This window comes from Monodon monoceros, unplaced genomic scaffold, assembly GCF_005190385.1.
Source record: "Monodon monoceros isolate NGI ecotype Baffin Bay Population unplaced genomic scaffold, NGI_Narwhal_1 Super_Scaffold_17, whole genome shotgun sequence".
Lineage (NCBI taxonomy): Eukaryota > Metazoa > Chordata > Mammalia > Artiodactyla > Monodontidae > Monodon > Monodon monoceros.
The window spans coordinates 29,800,690-29,823,446 of NW_021703773.1; the positions used below are offsets into that span (position 1 = coordinate 29,800,690).

Consider the following 22,757-nt stretch of genomic DNA (forward strand, 5'->3'; position numbering starts at 1 on the left):
ATTTGCTAGTAGCTATGTATTTTTATTTGCTAGTAGCCATGTCCTACGAGCAAATAATCAATACTCTGTCAACAAGCCAACCACTTATGTGGTTGCATTTATGTAGGCAAAATATTTGTTCCCAGAAAAAGAAATTTGAGTGTGCTGCCTTTTTAAAGAAAACAAAACAAGTGCTTTAATTGTGTGACTGAAAGGTTTCCTTTTTCGCACCTTTGAGCATTTAAATGTCATTTCCAATTTATTTTATATGTATTGGGTAGGAGCACTTCAGCTTATAAAAAGTATTTAGCTGGTCAGAAGAAATTAAATAGATGGAAAGATTCTTCTTAAGAAAAATATTTTAAAGCCATTTTAATATGTACTGAGAGCTATTATATCAGGTTAAGAGTCTGAATGCTCCAAGGGCACTGAATAACTTTCAACTGCATAACCATGCTAAGCATGATATGTTTTCTATTGATTCATTTGGATATAAATTCAAAAGTGTCATGTGCTAAAACATTTCTACTCATTAAATATATTAAGAGATGAATTTAAATAAAATTAATAGCAACCTCTGTCCCTCTGAAACTTTTTTTTCCAGGATCATACAGCAGTCAAAATCTGACATCCAATTAGAGAAAAGGGGAAAGGGCAGGGGGAGATGACAGTTTTCATAATATCAAGTTTTGCTGATGGCGTAAGATGGTAATGGACTCAACTTACCAGCTTATAATACAATTTTCATTTTATTTTAAACATATTTTGCATGATATAAAAATATTGATCACAGTGAGCTTTACCAATTGTTATTGCTATAAAAATGGATGCAGAAACAATATTTTTAGTGGAAATAAATTATATAGTCATTATTCTTTTTTAAAATCACAAGAGAAAAACCTCAGCTGTTTGGTCATTGGCAGAAAACCAGTCTTTTAAAGAGGTCTTTTGCAGATGCGCTCCAGTCCATTTCTGTAACATTATCCACATGGTTCAGTCCCACAAAGTCTCTGTGCCCATAGTTCTAACATGGCAACACCGTTTTCCCATGATAGAAAAATGACGAACCAGAAAAGATACAATCTTAGTTCATATGTGGTCTTTTCCAATATGAAGGGACACAGCGACATACTTCTTCACTAAATGAAAGTCCCTGCTCACAATGCTTCACTCGATTTGTACACGGTCGTCTGTAACAACTAGGGGAACAAAGAAGGACAGACTTTTGTTAAAGACCAAGGAGATGAATTTGTTAAGCTACAAATGCACTTTTGTGTTTTTCTAAGTTCCAAACTAGAACAGAGTTACTCATTTTATCATAAAATTGTTCTCCAGTTTATAAATTGCTGAAGTTTGTGCCTGGAATTACCAAATTTAAGAGGAATGGAAAAACCTAAAAAAAAAAAGAAAGAGTCTTGCTTGCAGAAATAACGAATGGAAGAATGAGGTGTTGTTAGCATTAGTTCTTCTGAGGTGCTCTGTGCTTTGTAGATGAAAGTAACATAAAACAGAAATTTTGGAAGTGAATATTTAAGGTCTGCCGATTTAGCGTGATCACGTGAGCATGGCAGAATTCACAAGACTCTGGGACTCGTTTGGAACCCAGACTTTGGAGCGATTAAACCCAGCCATTCTGGCAGGACTGTGGTCCACAGTGAGGGCCCCATCCTCACTCTTGACCTGCCTAGACTGGCAGCTGGCTGGCTGCACGAGAGTGGCTCAGCCTCCCTCCTCCACCTGGGCTCCATGTGAAAACTGCGGTCTGGGGGAAGGCACTGGGAGGGACAGTATTCACTGTGAGGGTCCCTTTCCTCCTACCCCAGATGTCCAGTTTCTAGTAGTGGCAAAAGGACAAACGACCCAGCAGCCAATCACATCAGCAGCCCTGTTGCTCCAGTGAATGGGAGCTATCTTTGAAGGATTTTTCTGGAGGATGAGTATACGTAACATGTGGCAGTGGGGATGGATATAATGCAAGAAAAATGCAAGGTGACCTGGAGATCAAACATGCACCACAGAAATACTACAGATGTGATTTTGAAACAGCACTTCTTTTACTCCAGAAAAGAAAGCATATCTAGTTAGAATGTTACTTATTTATTTTCAGTTCTAAATACAATTACATTATTACAAGGCCACTGGAATGCCTTTACCAAAGAGATACAATTCTCAGTGATCCATGTAAGTTGCTGATTAAGGCAGTGAACCACAGAATGTACACTCTGCCTGCCACAATTTTGGAATAAATATGAAGAGAAAATGAGGAGTATATATATTTTCAAAATATTAAACTATCTTTTTTTTCGCTTCAGTATATGCATAAAACCTGGAATTATACACTTAGAAAAATGAACATGGGGAGAGAGTTAGTAAATAGAAAGCCATTAAGGAACAAGGTATGCGATGAGGAGAAATACAATGACAGAAATCTTTTCTACTAACTTAATATAAGAATTCTGTAGACAACTATGGCTGGTTAGTTTTTTGTTTTTTTTTTTTTTTGCGGTACGCAGGCCTCTCACTGTTGTGGCCTCTCCCGTTGCAGAGTGCAGGCTCCGGCTCAGCGGCCATGGCTCACGGGCCCAGCCGCTCCGCGGCATGTGGGATCTTCCCGGACCGGGGCACGAACCCATGTCCCCTGCATTGGCAGGCGGACTCTCAACAACTGCACCACCAGGGAAGCCCAGCTGGTTAGTTTTATGTAAACAAAAATTTCAGGTTTTTCAATGTATACTGGGTTCACTCAGATTCAATATGAAAAAATGGTTTCATGATCTTTAATAAGATTTAGTATCTATATTCTGCATTTTTGAAATATCCTTTTGGTGATTAGAGTAGGATATGCAAGTAAAATTGAAATATCATTGCCCAGAATATTCTAAAGAGGAAAAACAAGGATTCCTATCAGGTCTTCTGAAATGATAATGGAAGAAAATAAAAGTCATTAATGAGATACCTAGATTCATGGAAGTCTCCTCATGCACTAGCTAACATGTTAGTGTGGACAAATCATCAGAAAGATAAACTGAAGTGGGAATACAAACTCTTGAGAATCAAAAAGAAGGATACTTTATTTACTGAAGATAAAGGTAATGATGAACATTCATGCAGATACTAAACTGTAGATAAATGGAAGTATTCATGCAGATACTAAATTGTAAATAAATGTAAATAAATTGTAGTTATTTACAATTATAAATAATTGTAAATAAATAAATGTAAATGAAGTTTTAAGTTGTGTGAATAACCATCTGTTGAAAGGGTGTTATCACCATCTGTAAAGAGTGGGTGGAAAAGAGAACCCAGTGAGAACTCCAGTGATGGACAGCAAGTGGTCAGAAAACCTAAAGGACAACCAGGAAAGAACAATGTTGTCTCCCTCAAAACAGAGGAGAGCCTAAAGAGAAACTACGGAAAGGACAGTTTTACAGAAAGACCAAATTGTCCATCGGATTTGACAATGAAGGGTCTACTGAACTTGATCGTGGAATATTAGGGCATAAACCAGGTTCCAGTTGGTTGAATAAATGAGAGATGAAAGAGGTGAACAGACAAATGCCAAATGCCTGGTCTTGGTGCAACTCAGAAGACAAGGACAGAGCTTGGTTGCTACAGAATGCTCAAAATCGCAGTGAGATGCCAATAAAATAGAAAAAATTGAGGGGGACGAACACTAGAGTTGAGGACATTGAAGGTATGGAAGGGAGAGGGCGTGATTGGTGGAGCGAGATGCTGAAGGAGAGTGGGAGCAAATGTCAAAAGCACAGGTCTGGCTTATTCTCAGATCAAAGAGGAAGAGGTTCAAGGCTTAACACTGAAAGTGTTTGAGTCCAAGAGACTCATTTTTTTCTGGTGAAGAAGGGAGCAGAATCAGGTTTAAGGAATGTCTTGAGTAACCTTGAACAACGTATTAATTTATTTCTCTGATTCCATTAAATATTATACTTAGCTTAACTATTTTCATTTCTAGATACAATTCCACAGTAAACGGTATCATCCTATCCTTTGTAAAGCTTGCACACTTTCTGCACTTAGAACAGCTGTACAAAATTACATCTGATGGCATCATCATTTTGTTGGGGGCAGGTGTGCGCTACCTGGATATATTTTGAAAATGCTCCACAAGTGACTGTCCTTTGCATCTGTTCTCTAACTCATGTGGAGAGCTACTACCTTAGTCTCTGGAACAAGGATTTAGTGCATTCTGAGCTTGGATCTGGTTTTGGTTCCCAGGACTCCCACCTTATTTCTGGGGGGCAAAGTCTCACAAAAATTTAGCATTGGTTACAAATATCAGAATTCATATTCCAGAACTTAACTAGTTCCATTCTAACAAAGAACCAATATCTTGGTTGAGAAAACTGCTTTACGTTGAGAAAACTATTTCCAGTAAGAGAAATGAATACTGTTTATGAAGATTTCTTACCTGCATGTTTGATGCTGAAACTTCTTTCCTTTCAAGAAACATTTCTGTGGAGTTTCTGTACATTCACAGGCACATTTTCCAGGGTTTAGGGGTTGATTTCTTGGGCAGGTTCTTTTACATACGCACTGGCATGTGTTTTCGTCAAATTCTCTGTTGGCCGCACACGAGTTGGGGAAGAGTTTGTTTTTACAGACACACTGGCATGAGTTTCTGTCCAGTTCCTTGTGGGGTCCACAGCTGGAAGGCCAAAGCCCCCCTCTGCAGACGCACTGACAGGTCTCTTCATCCAGCTCCTTGTTGGGCCCACAGATGTTATGGAATCCGTCTGCAGAGTCTAGATAAACACAGTCAGGACATCTTTACTATCCCTTACTTGGTGCTGGGTGTGGTGGGAAACAATAAAAAGCCTTTAAAAGTGTTTTCATTTCCATGTTGTTCATTAAAGGGTTGTGCACACACACAGGTAGGTTCCTTTACAAAGAATTTCAAAATAATACCAATACAAAGCAGAAAGTGTCCTATTTTGTAGTGAGTGATTTCAAAGCATGAAAATGAATATTGTACATGTGATTTTAATATTACAATATTTGTTAATCAAAATAGAGACATTTAGTCTTTAATACAGCATTTGGCTTACCGTCTCCAACATTAGAGGAAAAAATAAAATCTTGCTGAGCCAGGCATCTGCAGATGTGATTATTCCATATGTAATCTGTGGGGCAGGTCTTGTTTGCAGCCTGGCATCTGTGGGAGAGATGGGTTAAGCAAGAGAATAATTGTTACATGGAAGGGATCATCTCTTTTCTTACCTACGTGTTACAAAATCAACAATGCTTGTAAAAAAGCACTAAGATGACGTAAGAATATATAAAATGAAATGCAAACATTCCCTCTCAAACTGCTCCCACCCACAGGTGCTGTCAAATTCTAATCCCAGAGGTCACCGCTGTTAGTGGAATGGTCTTATATCATTCATTCCAGATTTCTATCTTTTTAAGGCAAATACATTTATTTGTAAAATCACATACTGTTTTACTTCATGAAAAAATGGGATAAAGCCTTTTATACTATTCTGAAATTTCCTTTTTCCATTAAACAATTTATGGACCTCTTTATATGTCACTTCATGAAGTTCGCTCCATCGTTTTTACTGGCTGCATCGTAGTCCATAAATGGATGTACTATTATTTATTTTATTAATCTCCTATTGGTAGTCATTGGAGTTTCTTCCAATTTACGGCTTTTTCAAACAGTTCTACAGGAAACATCCTTATACATGCACCTTTACGGCTTTATTTCTGAAGCACAGATGCCCATAGCTGTAAAGCGTCCATTAATACAGATTTCCCACTCCTCGCTCCACAGAAAGGAATCAAAGACCATGTTCATGTTCTTTGTTGTTATTCTAGTTTTTCCTTCCCTTCCTCCTTCTCTCTTCCTTATTTATTTAACTAAAAATCTGAACATATGGGCTTCAAATGCTCCTTTGATGTGCCCATTGTCTCACTGTTGCCTAACTGGGACCCCTTCGTGTTGGTGCCTGTATGGCATGACCCCTTTATTTTTCCAGCTTCTCTGCTTTCTGGGATGAACAGATGCCATACACTCATGTTGCCCGATTTCTCCCCCATGCCTGGATCAGCCATCCCTTCAGGGAGCCCTAATTCTCTTTTTTGGAAAAGAGCATTATCATATTTGGGGGCATAGGTTATTGATCTTAAGAAATACCTGTACATATTTTTAGGGAGAAAAGTTCATAGAGCTATTTCCAAATCCAATTGAACATTACTGGGCTTTTAAATTTAGTCCTTTGACTTCAACTAATAACTTCCATTAAAATCTTGGTTTCTAACCATCTTTGCTTAAATATAAGTATATATTGAGATATTTGCTTTATCCTGCAAATACTACATGTTTTTTCTTTTCAACTCATTATTTTGAAAGTGGAAAACATTTATGTGATCATCAGAGTTAAAATTATGAGAAAAAGTATATTCAGAGGTCTTTTGGATTCGTATCTCCAGCATGCTGTTTTCGTAACTTTTGGTTTATAACGTCAGTGTTTCTTTTTGCAAAGAAAAGATGTAAGTCTATATGTATGTATTTTTTTCTTATTTTTTTACACAGAAGATAGCATCCCTTATACACTGTTCCAGACCTTGCTTTTTCACTGAATAATATTTCCTGGAGAACATTATACTTTCCTAATAATTTGAGGTATCCCTGAGAGCAAATCTCTACTCATTACATATTTTTGTCATTATTTTCTTGGGAAGTCATGAACATGTTTCTGTTCCACATAAAATCTAGACAGTATTTATCAATTTGCCAAAATAGTATCATTGTGTTTTTAAATTTACATCCTACCCAAAACTTTAGCAGCCTTCCATCAAATAAGCAGCAGTTATGTGTAAGTGTATAACAGCAATGCAATTAATCCTGGCTCATGAAACTCAAGTCACTCTTCTGTCTATCAATGATGATGAAACCATTCTGGCTACGCTGTCCCAACATTGACGTATATGTCGTTTAAGTAATACATTCCTGATACCATGTTGGTATCAGGTGGGTACAGTGCTGTTGTGGTCGCAGTAGAAAAGCATCTTTAATTTTGCCAATATGTGATTTATACTGCCGTTACTTAAGCCAGTGTTTTTCCAGCTGTTAGCAGCAACCCATTAGTGGATCTTGAGCTCAATTATATGGGCTGGGAAATGCATTTTTAAAATATAAAAGAATAGCATATAATAAAATATGAACTACTAGAGTGCACGTGGTAAAGAATGTTTTCTGCAACTTTATTTCAATTATATATATATATGCATATAAATATTTTTGAAATGTATGTAATGTGCATGGACAGATACGTGTGTATAAATATGCATATACAACCCCCACACACAACCTCCCTGTCTCCCACATGTGTGGTGTATGTGTGTTTGTGTATAGACGGTTGCAATGCCAGATGTATTTGTTTTAGTTACAGTCATTAAAGTAGACAAAACACATCTAAGCTATTTAAATGGGAAGTGTCAAGAATAATCTCCATCACTAGCCTAAGGGAGGTTGGTGAAAGATAAAATCTTCAACTGCAGGAGTATGTGTTAATGTGTCTGTGCTTAAGTATAAATATGTATGCAAAATTGCTTATCCCAAACAGGTATGAAGCAAAAACAATTTCCTCTCTCTTATGTAGTGAGGAAAAATATAGTTTTCTCTCTAATATTTCATATCTTCAGAAGTATGAATTCAAAAGTATGGACTGTGTGTAGAAATGAATGTAGGAAATGACATTTCTGGAAGTGTCATAAAAAACAAGAAGGTGCCTTGCCTAGTTTTATAGAATTAAATAGTGATTTCATAGTTCTTTTGCTTTTGAATGTTCTTGATAAAAATACGGCCTTCAGAATAACACTTTCAATTATGTTATACCTGAAATGTTTTGCCAACATAAACTTTTATTGCCAACTAATTATGGTTTGCTCAAAGTGAATTAAATATTTTAATTTCTAATATTCTTAAAACTTAAATTTCTAGAAAACTATAGCTTCAGAAGCTTTGCCAAAAATAAAAAAAAACTTCTACTCATCAGTGTTAACACACAATTCAATGCTGAAATTTGGAATCCTGGTAAGATACGACTTAATTAAAGAAACATATATTTGACTATACTTCAATAAAAAAGCATATTTGGATAGAATATATTTTTATAATTACTTCAAGTTCCCTGCTCTAAAAGTGAATAGCATCTTCTAAGTGTTTAAAGCTTCTCATGTGAAAAGATGGGAGACATAATTTCCAAAATATTGTTATGTTAGAATGAAAGGAAATGCTTTCATGGTGGATAGAAGATTTAGCACAATTTACTTACCTTCTACACATCTTAATTTCCAAAGCCTTTTTATCCTACTGAAATTTCTCTTTGAGTTCTGAATATTAATGTGTGTAAACATATTTTAAAATTTTATAAATTAGTTATCTTGTATACTGTATTTATAAAACCTATTGATTCAAAGACACATTTTGTTTGCATAGAAAAGCAGAACATTGTGCCATTATTTGTGAAGTAATTTATGTTGAGAATCATATGTAAATAGGTTAACTTTCCTACTTTTCCTTTCCCATCCCTACACACACTAACACATCCACAATCCTGCTTATCATTTGTATGGAGGATAAAGATGCTTTTCTAGGAATTACTTCATTAATTGTTTCAAAACTTCACTTGGCTGGTTTGGTAGCTATTGCTTTTTGCTAATTAAAACCAGGGAACAGGGCTTCCCTGGTGGTGCAGTGGTTGAGAATCTGCCTGCCAATGCAGGGGACACGGGTTCGAGCCCTGGTCTGGGAAGATCCCACATGCTGCGGAGCAACTAGGCCAGCGAGCCACAACTACTGAGCCTGCGCGTCTGGAGCTTGTGCTCCGCAGCAAGAGAGGCAGCGATAGTGAGAGGCCCGCGCACCGCGATGAAGAGTGGCCCCCGCTCGCCGCAACTAGAGAAAGCCCGCGCGCAGCAACGAAGACCCAACACAGCCAATAAATAAATAAATAAATAGCGTTACCAAAAAAACCCACAAAAAACCGGGGAACAAAAATTTAACGGTTTATGTGTTAGAGAACAACGAATTTAATGATTAAATCAATCTTATTTTGCCATTGATCTTCCTTTCGAAATGCTAAAAGATTAATCTGCTCCAAATAGGTTAAATTCTACACATTGGGTAATAATTACTAGCTCTTGTGCACTGAACATTGTAGTAGGCTATTTTGTGCATCCTATGTTTTGGACTCTCATCTCTACTTTTTGGCACTCGGGTTTTTATATACTCGAAATTCCCTGACTCTCCAAATCAATAATTAAGGAATGAAGACATACTACCACATTTATTTGGCATTAGTTAGAGCTGAGCTGAAATAACTAATAACTATCATCTTGGTAATATATTTCTAAGTGGAAAAAATGAACTGCATCTTGATTTATATTAAAATGCTTATTGATATAATTTACTAAGTATCTCTTTAAAAATATTTCATAGGTTGCTCAAAATGAATGTTGACATTAATTGAATACTAATTCAACTTGTAGCACTCAATGACTTCTTTAAAAAGCAAATTCTTTCTATGGAGATGAACTGTGCTGTTAATCAATTAATCTCATTGGAAGCTCTTTTAATAAGGTGTCTTTACAACATCCCAGCAGATTAAAATTCTGCTGATCATGTGGCATCTATAGTCCACAGGTGTGTTCTTCAAATAGCTATCCTTTGCTAAGTCTTGTTAAAAGTGGTGTGTGATCCAGTAATATTAGTTTGAAAGCATGTACTACAAGCTCCAAGGAGCTTTACGTCATTCAGTTGGACATTCAATAAGATGTTCTTGTACTCCATTATGAAAACCGTAAGGGGAATTCTGACTACATAATTAATTTTGAAAAAACTCAAAATAGGGTTTTGATTTCCTAACGGCCAACTGCTGATGTCGTTTGAATTTCGCCCACTATGATCAACATCACTCAGACCTGTAATACATTATGGGTTAATATCAATCCAGACCCTTTTTGCTCAAGATTGCTCTCAGCATAGGAGGTGGGGGGGCAAATATATTCTCTCGTTATCAGAGCCACAGAGCCCTGGGTAAAACCAGCGCCCTGGTTTCAACAATTTTATTCCAAAAGTCTTTGAATTGTTGTGTTCATCTTGAGTTCATCATGCGTGGCCCTTGAATACACTCAGCAATCTACACAGATGTTGATTTGCTTATATTTTTGCAAGAGTGGTAAATATCAAATGAAAAGTGGTTAAGTAAAAATGGCCTTGAAAGTGAATGTTATTAAGTAGCTTCTTCAGTACTATGGGTAGAAATCAGAATTATAGTCATTTTAAAGGCTCTATATAAATTGCTTTAAAAAAGGAACATGTTTAACAGAAATATATCTAAATAAAACGCATATATTTATCATACCTGGTATTGATTTTTTTTGATTTCATGTTCATTTGTGCTTACGTCTGCTTATGTTACTATTTTGCTTGTGACTGGAAGAACAGTGGATGGAGTTGGGTTTGTTAAGATATAAAATAAAAATAGTAATTATGTCTGATTAATGAAAATCCATAGTTTTACTAATTTTTCTAGACTTAATAAGTGAAAGGCTAATACAATCGTTGCATTAGTATAAAAAGTGGGCTTAGAAATCTAATCTTTCACTTTTTGTGCGAATATAAATGATTGTTTTAAAGCAGTAACCTGCTATATACAACCACCCAGCTACCATCTAAGACTTGGGTATAAAGCACGGGTTATGCCATGTAGTCATTGCTTGGCTAGCTGCGTGCAGGAGTGCTTGTTTTTGAGTTGGATGGTCACTAGAACCAGAGCACAGCAGCACAGGAGGCTGGGAGAAGTCTAGAAGCCTAGGTGGCTGCCTTTTTTAAATTTTTAAACTTTTTGGATTTGGTTGGATATACAAGGTTGAGAGAGGTACGGTAGGTTGAAACAATGGAAATCTAGCAGTTACTCTATTGGTCAGTTTGTCAGTTTTTATTGCTATATTTAACTCAAACTAACAGAATCAGAACAGAGAAATGATAAAATAGTAACCAGGAATTCAGTAAAAATGTCCTTCGATAGCCACTGGTCTCATTATCTCATCACAGTCACATCTCAACAAAAAAGCAAAACCAAAACAATGACAACATGTGTTGAGGGCATGAGAGTGTCGCTACGACATCAAAATGACTGGTTGAGGGCAGTGTTTCGGGGAAGGGAAGTAGGGCTGAACAGGGGTTATGAGGGCAGTGAAACATTCTGTAAGACAATATAATGGTGGATACCTGTCATTATGCATTTGTCAAAATCCATATAATGTGCAACAAAAAGATACTAAAGTAAACTATGGATTTTAGTTGATAATGTATCAGTATTGGCTCATCAATGGTATCAGATGTACCACACTAATTATACTCCAATAAAGACCTATTTAAAAAAAAAAAAGATGCTAATAATAGGGGAACTAGTTGGGGGAGAGCAATGGCTTCTTGCTCAGTGTTTCTATAAACCTAAAATTTCTAAAAAAGTCTATAGATTTTTTAGAAGATGATTGGTAGATGTGGTCTAATAATATGGACATTTATTAAAAATAATCATCAATGTGATCTGGGTAAACTTGACATTAAATGTCACAAAATCTTTGATCTAATAGCCCCTACCTATGGGTAACATTACAGAAACAGCCTAGCGCAGAGGATGTACTGATGAAATCTTCTCAGTCATATACATTTTGCTGTCATTTCTACCAGTCAATCAGCAAGCCACAGGGATGCTGTGCTCTCCATTATTAACTTTTAGAAAGCAGAAACAGACAGCCCAAAGACAGGCACACTCTACAGCATGGCTGGCTTCCTTTTGGAAAAAAGTACGCTTCAGGGTCTGGAATCTCTTACCTGAGTTCATATCATAGGTGCTCATTTGAAGGTGTTTGACAATATTTAGATGATGAGCTTTGTAGGAAAGAGGATGAATAGACATATGAATTAAGATTTCAAAAATAATTGCATATGAACCTAGGGCTTGACCTGCAAAGAGGATATTTTCAGGGAAGAATAAAAATTCATGTTTTAAAATGCTGAAAAAAAGGGTGGTTTCTGATCAACTGGTGCTAGACTATGTCACAGTTTAATTGGCAGGTAAATTACCTTCACATTTCTGCTCTGAAATAGTTTATTAAAATCAACATGCTATTCTGTTTATCTCTATTTTGTGTAAAGCAACAATGTACAATCTTGAAATCAAAAGGGAAATAATGAAAAATTAAAAGGGGAAAAAGAAAAGCTCAAGGATATTCAAGTTTCTAAGCATTAGGACTAAGGATCCATTGTAATAGATGAACAGTCCAAAGACACTCAGATTCTAAATCAAAGGTTTTCGTGGCTGTAAATCTACTCTGTTTGTTGAACAGATGAACTGTCACAAGAATGAAGTTTCCCTAATAAACCTGAGTAACTGTAACTTCTTAGAAGCAGGTATGCTTTACTGGGTATCTTAGTAAACATTGTTAACACTTTTGTAAAAGAAATAAAGGCAGTAAACAAACTCACAAATTAGCCTTCAGGCTAGATTTGTCAAATTTTGCACCTTTCTTCACCCTTCCTTTTTGTCTTTCTCACCATAACATGACTCTCCCCCATGATACAGCCTCTTTATCAGGCTGAAATAATACATATCCTCTATCTTTATTAACCATTAAAACAACTCAAGGTACCTTGGCCATGGTGAGCAATGTCTTGTCATTTCTCTACTCACAGAACTCCCTATGCTTCCCCAATACCTGTACAGAGGCAAAACACCGCAGGCTGTGCTCAAAGCTCCAGAAGCATAGTCTCAGCATTGCCTTTGTAATTTATCTCTACTGCTTTTACAGATTTAAATCCAGTTAAATTATTCGATTCTATTCATTGGCCCCAGAACGTGTTATTTTCTTTAGGATAACTTTAGGAACATTGTTAATGATAAGCAATTGACTAACCAATAAATTTACCAGTGGGTAAAATTAACTGCAAGGCACTTGTCTCTCAAATGTGACATCTCTCTCCTTTGATTTTATTCTTTTCCTAATGCTTGAATATTGCCTTCCCTACAGTATAATGTCATAGAATAATCATGAAAAAACTATCTATCTCTCTATCTGTATCTATCTATCTATCTATCCATCCAATGGAATACTATGCAGCTGTTTAATGAACAAACCAGGCCTACAGAAATCAATATGATTACATCTATAAAACATACTGTTGAGACAAAAACTAATGGCCCAATTTTAACACAAAAATTTAAACACACAAAGGTGTACCCTATAATCTCTCGTGGTATGTTAATACATCCACCTGCTATAAAAATAGCAAAGCACGAATGAGAATAGTACAATTTCTGCATAGTGGTTACTTCTGGGAATCAAGGATGAAGAACGGTGACTGGGGCTTTGGGTTGTATCTTAAGTGAATATGACAAAATGTTTGTTAAATTTTGAATTGGGGCAGAAAGATGTCATTTTTTTGTCCTTTACTGTATGCTTGAAGTTATTGTTTTTAATTTCAAGAAGTTAAAAATGCAGTAATGACTGCACCCCCAAAGGGATGAACTGGCTCCTAATTTAGTTGGAATCTCTGCTTTCCTACATTTTTAGTTGTGTGACATTGGGGAAAGTTACTTGATCCCTCTGATTCAGCTTCTCATGCGTAATTGAGACTTTCTCTCTCACTCTCTTGCTTACCCTCTTTCTTTCTCACCCTCTCTCTCTCTGCGCCTAGCACATAGTAGGTCATTAATAAATGCATATGTTATCTCTGTATCACGTCCTTCAGGTCATGGAGTCAGTCCTAACCATTCTTAAGCTTTTTCTGATATTTGATCCTCTCACCACTTCTTTCCTTCAACTCTTGTTGGCTTTTGCAATATCTTTTGGATTTGGTAATATATTTCTCGCCCAGTTTTTATGCCTAAATTTTCTGATTGGTCTCTCTCAGTCTCATGCTAGTCTATGATTTCTCCGAGTTTCCGAAACATTCATATTCCCCATGGTGTCATCTGCTGCCCCTCTTCCCTGCTTATGTCTCATATTTTCCTTGGCTGGTTTAATTTCTTCCAATTGCTCTGAGTGCCAGTTACCTATTGGCAGCTACCCAATGGGCATGCCCCCCCACCCCAGTGTCTCCCCAGCCCCAGATCCACTGTCTGCTGAACGTTCCACTCTGATTTCTCAGAGATGCTGCAAAAACTCAAAGTGCCCACGTAAATACCAAATTCTCCTTTACAAACCCATTCTTCCCGTGAACAGGTATTCCCTGTCTTTTTGAATACCATACATGCAGTTTCATCTTCAACTTCTCCCTCTTTGTCATCCCACACACGCAGTTGCCAAGTCATATACTTTCTTATATTTCAAATGTCTTTCCATCCCCACTTCCACTGCCTTGGTACCCACTCTTATTATTTCTCTCTTGGATTATTTCAGAAGTTTCCTCTCCACTTTTTCCAACTCCTGTTTTGCTTCTCTAATTCACGTACTACATTGCCACCAGGCTGTTCTTTCTATCATATAAGATGTAAATATCACGTCCCTACATGTGTCTTTTAGTGGTTCCTGAGCGACTGGAAGGGAAAGAGAGAAGAAGCCCCTCCCTGGAATGGCGTTTGCACTTCTGCTGACCTCTCTGGACTTCTGTAGATCCTCTCCATCACACATTCTGCTGCAGTCATGCATCCACCGTCACCTCCTCTCCTACACCAATTCCAGCCCTAAGGTTACATGTCTGACTCACTTGTGGGATTTCTTCTGGAAGAGCAAACCTACCTCTCTCTATAGCCTAGCACAACAGTAGTACCTAGAGGGCACATAATAACTGTCTGCTGAATGGCTGAATGAAGCAGAGCATAATGTATTGTACACTTATTATATTAGATATGTTTGTGTATGTTTGTACTCTGGTGCATAAGTTGCTTTAGTTAAGAAATTACATAATCCATTTACAAAAATCCTACGTTTCCTAGCACAGTGCTATGCACATAGGAGACTCAACGTAAATACTCATGAATGAATAAACACCAAGTAGAAAAATCTTGGGCATTGCTTCTTAAGCATAAACGGCTCCCTCCATAAAAAGAGAGTCTCCATCATCAACGGGGCCATAGAAATTCATGGAATTTAATCTGAAGGAAAATATAAGAGGAAATAATTGGAAAAAAGAGAATAATCTATGAGAACATCCATATGAACAAGATAACTAACCCTTTCTGTTAGGGATACTCTCCTCCACCTCTGAATTTATGGTATTTTTTGTTGCTGCTGCTATTGAGACTTGAATTTTGTTTTGAAAATACTAGAAATGCTATATGCTATTGGGGGAGAGCTTAGGGTTAAGAAAAAGGAAAACTTGACTTTTTATCTCCTTCTGACACTTTTTTTTTTTAGTTTTTAGCTTTGTATATGCTAATTACATTTCTAAGACTCAATTTTCTCATTTGTAAAATGTTAGTAAAAGTAGCAGCCAATGTTTATTGAATGCTCACTGTGTGTCAGGCACTGGGCTAATATTTCACATGAATACTGACAATAAACATCATTACACCCTCATGAGTTAGATGTTATAATCATCACCATTGTTGTTCTATTATGATATTATAATCTTAGATTAATATGTAATATAGTGTCATGTTATTGAATAGATTGTGAGGACTATAGGTTATAAATCGTACACTGTATTATGTTATATGTGACATTTTATTGTTTTGTTTTAAAGATGAAAAAGTGTCACAAAAAGTTTATAGAACTGAGCAGAACTCAAAAGGGCTAGTGAGCAGAGGAGGAATTTTCAAACCAAGAAGCCACCTACAGCGAGCACACTCTGTGCTCTGTGGTGTGTGTCATCAAGGCCACCACCTGGCAGCACTAGTTACGAGCCTAAGTGGCTTGGTGCACAGTAATACTTAGGAAAATAAATAATAACAATAATAATATCAATATAACACACGTTGTCCCTTGACTCTGAATGTGCAGAGGTTAGGGGCAACCAAGCCCATCTCTGTCCTCTCGCACAGAACCTAGAAACATTCTTTGTCCTTTTTAGAAACTCAAGAATTATTTTATGAATGACTCATTTTGTGAATGATTCTTTCAATTACTTAGTTATATCTGTTCTTAAATAACGTAAAACGAATGATATGCTACTTATTTAACCTCATAATAATGTAAACATAACACCAAGAGTCTGGAAAAGACATGATTCGTCTTCCTCCTGGCAGCACTGAGCGGGATTTCATCTCCACAGGAAGGAGTGCTGGGAAGCCCTCCCCCCCGAAGGAATCATTATAATCTTGACTTAAAGTGTCACCATAAAGATGTTAAGACATCTACCATTTTGAACCTCAACTAATTTCAAAATTATAGTTAATGAAAGGGGTCTTTTTCTCTTGGCATTTCAAAAATCAATTTTACTGAGGAATAATTTGCATATAAGAAAATGCTATTTTTTTAAAAATTTGTTTTGTAAAAAATATTTATTTATTTAGGTTGGTCTGGGTCTTAGTTGCGGCATGCAGACTTCTTAACTGCAGCATGCGGGATCTAGTTCCCTGACCAGGGATCGAACCCAGGACCCCTGCATTGGGAGTGCAGTGGACCACCAGGCAAGTCCCAAAATGCTATTTTAAATTCACTGCCTTTTTACAAATTTGTGCACCTGTGTAACGCTCACCACCATCAAAATACAGAACATTTCCATCACCCACAAAATGTTCCCTTTGCTCAATCCCAGTCAATCCCCACCCCCTGCATCTTTGGGCAACTACTGACTGCTTTCTCTGAGTCTAGATTATCTTTGTCTTTTCTAGGGTTTCATGTAAATTGAATCATACAGTATGCATTCTTTTTAGTCCAGCTTAACATTTCTGAGATCCATTCATGTTGTTGTGTGTATTAACAGTTCATTCTTTTTAGACTGCTCAGTAATATTCCACTGTATGGATATACTGCAATTTGTTTATTCATTCATCTTTGATGGATGTTGGTTTGTTCCCAGTTACAGGCTAAAGAGCTTATATGAACGTCTGTCTACAAGTTATGGTGTGGAAATACGTTTATATTTCTCTTGGATAAATACCTAGGTGGGAAGTTATTGATCATATTGTGTGTATTTAAGCTCAAATAATGTTTGAGCTTAAATGTTAATCAAAACATTAGTATGTCATATGCCGAGAAGAAAAATTGTTGATACCCTCTAAATGAATATCTAGTAGTTATATAGGTTAAACATTGTTTTCTCATATGAAGCCGAAGTTAAAGTTAATTTCTCTTAAAAATTTTTGAAAGTTATTTTTTAAAATTATTTTACTTTTGCTGGAACATGATTATTTTGAATGTTTTAAAAATTATTATATTTGTATTGTTAGCTTATATAAATTGCTAATTTCCATATGTAATTTGACATATTACCATTTTTATAAGTAAATAAATTAAAAATTTCTCAGCAAATAGTTATGTTACGTTCAATATTGATAGCTTTTACATTTTTATTTAACTTTCCACTATAACATTTTTATTTTGTCCTTTTTAATCCTACGCTGAATAAAAAAGTATGCTTTCTACTTCCTTTTAAATGTATGAAGCCCAGATATACTTAAGGTGTATAAAGAGATATAAATGTGTCTGTGGTATTCAGATTTCATGGGGGAGGTGATTAGGAAAAAATGCCTATAAAAGGATCCTTAGGGGGTGATAATGGAAAAAAAAAAACGGTTGAATAGCACTACTCTAAAGGAAATATTTTAAAATAATACTTTGTTTTATTTTTATAGCTATATATGGGTATATAACTACATGTAAAGTTATATATAGTTATCTACTTTAAAATTATATATATATTATAAATATTACACACATACATAGATGGATATTACATATACACATAGTTATGTGCCCACTGGCTTGGAATATAAAATACATTTCTTATTGTACACAGTGAAACACACTGAAAAACACAAGAGACAAGGAAATGAATCCAACATGAATCTTAACGATAATAATAAATCTACCCTTTAATGACTATGTCTTAGATGCTGGACACTATAGTCAGCACTGCGGAAACATTCAGTATTTCCTTCAATCATCTTTACATTTTACACATAAACAAACTGAGGTTCAGAGACATGAAATACCCAATGTTAAAACGCTAATTAATGGCAGACCTAACTCAGCTCTGCTTACTAAGACCCAAGCTCTCTTTGCTCAAACATTTGTCTCTTCTTGACCTCCAACAGCATACAGTATAGTAGTTAGAAGAATAAGTAATGATGAAAGTATGAGTAAAATACACAAATGCTATGAGATATATACAGATAAATAAGTTATTTATTTAAGAAGCATTTGTTGATGAGTGTAGTATACTTGTTTAGCTCCCAAGTTTGGAGCGTGATTACCAGCTTCAACTGTAAAATAAGGCTAAGTACCACCAACTTCACAGATGCTTTTGTCAGTGTTAAATGAGGCAATGTGTGTTAGGGCCTGAAAGTAGTTAACAGCTCAATTATTTTTAAGCGTTATTAGCTGGACATTACAGAAGACATAAGCCTACCTGAAATACTCTCGTGATCCAGGTTCACATGCAACAGTTACAGACCCCTAAACAACCCATGCAAGCATAAAGTAAGTATAGTAATTGCTATGGGAATTCACGAAGCAAAGGTGACTGTGGTATTTGGACACGACAAAGGCAGCAGAAAGACCTTTACCTGAGCTCTGAGAAATGGATACGGCTTTGGAAAGGCAGAAAAGAAAGTAAATTTATTTTAAGCCAGGTCAGAATAGAAACAGTTACAGAGCAGGAAATAAGCGTGGTATTTAGGGAACCAGACTTTGTGAAACACAGACTTGGTGAAGAATGAGAAGCAAAACAAGAAAGGAAGGCTGACACCAGAAGACAGAGGTGGAAAATCGGTGCCCAATTCTTTGAGAAGTTGGAAGTCACTGACAGTTTCTGGTCAGATGAATGAAATGATGCCTTTGAAAGCTTACTTGTGACATTATACAGGAGTTGGAGACACATTTGACACAAGAAAGCTAGTATTGAAACCACTGCATTAAATCAGAAATCCATGCAGAATGAAGTGGATCAGGGTGACAGTGTTGGAAATGAAATAATAAGTTTACGTTGGAGCAGATATCTCCCCTCTCCCCCAAAATAATCAATAGCTTTTGGGTGTGATATAAGGGAAAGAAGGAATTAATGACAACTGTGTGATTTCAAGGCCTCAAAGAATATGAAAGGCCATTACTGTGAATAATGTAGAGGTAAATAAACGGACTTAATAAATCTTTGACTTTGTACCTATTACGTCTAATATAATAATAAACACAGCTATATAAAAGGGACTTAATAAAATATTATAAGTCATCAATATGGTCAGATCTTGAACTGTAATTCTGGAAACCGTCAATACAGAGATAACAACTGAAGTGCTTAGAATGGATGAGTTGCCAAGGGACACAGGTGAATAGAGCTCCCAGGGCTGCGTAAATGAAATCGCACCTACTACTTCAGGGGGCCGTTGTCTCCACTTGCATCAGTGTGAATTTATTCACAGATGCCTATAAGATTTTTTCTTTCTGTCAGTCAAATTAGGCTATCCTTGAGTTTTTCCTACGGTGTCCCTGGAAAGGTAACGTCTCCTATCTGTCACACTAAGTAAAGCAGCACAAAGAGCTCCAACAGGGAAAACTGCTATTAGCTCATCACTTTTATTGTCAAGCCCACGAAAATGAAAGGTTTCTAAAAAGGTTTTTGGTAAATGTATATGTTTACCCATCAATTTATTTATACTTTTGTTACAAATGTTGGAATTATCTAAGGTTTATTTACACGCCCATTCCATATTCCCTGGCTATACTAAAGAACAAAGAGTTGCATCCTTATCTGGGGGCAAAAAGTTCCTAGATCTCAGATGGCAGTGCATGATGATTCATTATAAACTGTTCATAGAGTCAATACGTGATGCTCTATCCAGGCCCTTTATAAGATCTAATGAAGCATATGTTGCCATATACCGAACTAAAAAATAGGATGCGAAAAAAATTTGAATAACAAATGTTACTTTGATTATTTGAAGTAATATTAAGAAAAATTATTTCAAGTATTAATCAAAATTTCAGTATTCAATCCTTGCTGAAATAAAAAATATGAATCGATATATAGAGAAAAACTAATTGAGATTGAGGAGAGGCAACTGAATGCTAAGAGATGGAAAATAATGTATTTATATTTACTTTTTGTTTTGGACCAAAAATCTTAGGCTCAAATATTTTTAGTTTTAGCATCATCTATGAATTTGCACAGTTGATTTCATGAATGTTGAAAGTCTTCTTTTTATTTGATGCAGAAGTATATTATCGCAAATTTCACAAAAATTCTTTCAATCAACTGTGTTTACTTGGAAATAATTTTATATTAGTAGAGGATGAAGAAAAAATAGATTTAATTCATACTCACTGTGGTAGTGTTGCTGGCAGGGAACGTCTAATAATTGAATGGACTTGTCTGTAAACATCCAGCTTAGACATGCATCGGCAGGAAGTGTGATTGGCAAAACTGATTGTTACTGGTTTGGGGCCTTGAGAGAGAGGCACTGTAATTTCAAACAACTACAAAGAAGGGACAAAAGAAGAAAAATTATATAGATGCTATAAAGCATTTTTATGGTACATGTTGGAGTCCAAAAAGAGTGAGATTAACTCTTCATGATTAGGTAGTGCTGCATAATGCATGCAGGATGCTAAAGTTTTTTATGATTACAATGTAAAAACTGTTTTGCGTCTAATAAGTATCCTTTATCAGAATAGTAAACAGTCCATATGCTTATCTCATGTCACTATTATAAAGCATATTAGAATTTTGATAACCAACTAATGACTACAGAGATATGACAGACCAACATGTTCAAGGAAAAAAGGATTGTTTCAGAGTCCTAGATTATTCCAGGGGTTTAAAAAAATGGCACTGATATAAATATCTTTGTGATGTAAGAGCAAATCTATTGGTCACACAACCTTGAAATGTTTGGTTAAGTCCTATTTTATGTAAATTGAATACACAGACATAAAATACATAGATGTAAAACTGACTTTCATTCCAAATTAAACTTCAACCTCAAAGTAGTTTTACATTTATCTGAGATATCTTATGAATTTATTATGTTTAAAAGAAAAATAAATACATTCATTAGTAAAGGATCGTTTCTGCTATTTTGACGAAGGCATTATGAGAATGTAAGTGTAAAACAGGGTAGGACATTATACATGATGGTGGATTAGAGTCTTAACATTTCGTTTAAAACCTCATTCTGAATGCCTCATTAGTGGAGAACTTCAGCTTTTCCTCTTCCTTCCACAAAAACAATGTTTTAAGTTGAATATACAAATAAATTAGTGATTAAGTAAAACTAAGAGGATTTAAATTCCAAAGATTCTTAAAATCTAAATTATGATCAGTAATAATGGTGAAAGTGAAATCCTGACCATTACCTGCTTGATAAGATCAGTTCATAGTAATTTAATTGTAGTTAAACCATGTGTTGTTTGCTACCTTTACAGATGTTTGTGTAGTGCTAAAAAAGACAACACACCCCAGAGCCTTGTGATTCCACCCTTTGCTGTAATTTCATGCCAACAGTTGAAGATCACTGCAGATATCTAGGGAATAGAATTAGTTGCCCATTCTGTCCATGCCTACAGGGAGATTCATTGAAATGAATTTTGAAGAATGAAATATAGAAATATCTCAATTATAAATGCACATTTTCTTCACTTGAAATGTATTTCTTATATATTCACGTAAAACTTCAGCTACTTTCTTAGCCTAAGTGCCTTAGGAGGAATGGGCACAAGACAGGACACCTTTATTGGCAACCCCACTTATAAGTTATGTGAACTTGGAAAGGTCATTTAACTTCTCGAAGCTGTGTATTTCTTTAACAATCAGTAAATTCAGGGTAACATTTGACCCATTAATTCATGGGACTGTTTTAAAAATTGTGTAAGCTAACGTATATGATTGTGATATGTATTTTGATTGCTGTGTAGATGTGAGTTATTATTATTTGCATATATTCTCAAGATTCTAGATGTGTTCCAGAATACTTTCTACTCTATGTAGATAATCTCAACATATGGCCTCAATGTATCCCAGTATTATCATTTTGACCAGTTTCTTCTCTAAAAAGACATTTGTTTATGCAGTTTGGATGAAAGCCTTTTATTAGGTAAAATGTCACACTGGCAGAAATCTTTTGCACAATGTATAACTATTTTAAGAGACAGAATTCTGTACTATCTATATATACTACAGTTTTTCTACTTCTTATGACATCTCTCGACTCTACATTAAGAACCAGCATTATAGAAGAAATATAAAGTGGTTTAGAATTGCTTATTTCATTTTCATATTTATATATTTATAAATTACTTAATTAAACTCTGTCATAGTGGAAATGATAGAAAGATGTACAGGTCAGCTCAGAAAAACCTAAGAATTTATGTTTAACTGGCAATTAGATATATGTACTTAGAGCTTAGGAGAGCCCCTTAAAGGCCAGCAGTATTAAAGTTGGAATTAAATTCTTGGGCATTGATGAGAATACTTGGTGAGCTCATTCTGAATGAAAACAGAACACGCCTAATAATAGAAACCTGGGCAACAGGAACGTATAAGGGGTGAAAAAAGGCACGTGAACCAGTGAATATGTTTGGGAAGAAGTCTGACCCTCCATGGAGAACCAGGAGGGGAACTGTTAAGCCAAGGGAAGCAAAAGAAG

At 35.8% G+C, this 22,757-nt stretch overlaps 1 protein-coding gene across 1 annotated transcript in view; it reads right to left on the minus strand.

The window, feature by feature from the left end:
• Positions 1–709: 709 nt before the first annotated feature.
• The window catches only part of VEGFC (vascular endothelial growth factor C), a 79,155-nt gene continuing 57,107 nt past the window's right edge, over positions 710–22,757 (minus strand). Inside the window, exons 4-7 of the mRNA XM_029226527.1 lie at positions 20,438–20,589; positions 5,043–5,149; positions 4,406–4,739; positions 710–1,178 (exon numbers count right to left, since the gene is read on the minus strand). Coding sequence (XP_029082360.1) covers positions 1,064–1,178; positions 4,406–4,739; positions 5,043–5,149; positions 20,438–20,589 — 708 coding nt within the window. The 3' untranslated portion in view covers positions 710–1,063. The remainder of the gene's footprint in view (positions 1,179–4,405; positions 4,740–5,042; positions 5,150–20,437; positions 20,590–22,757) is intronic.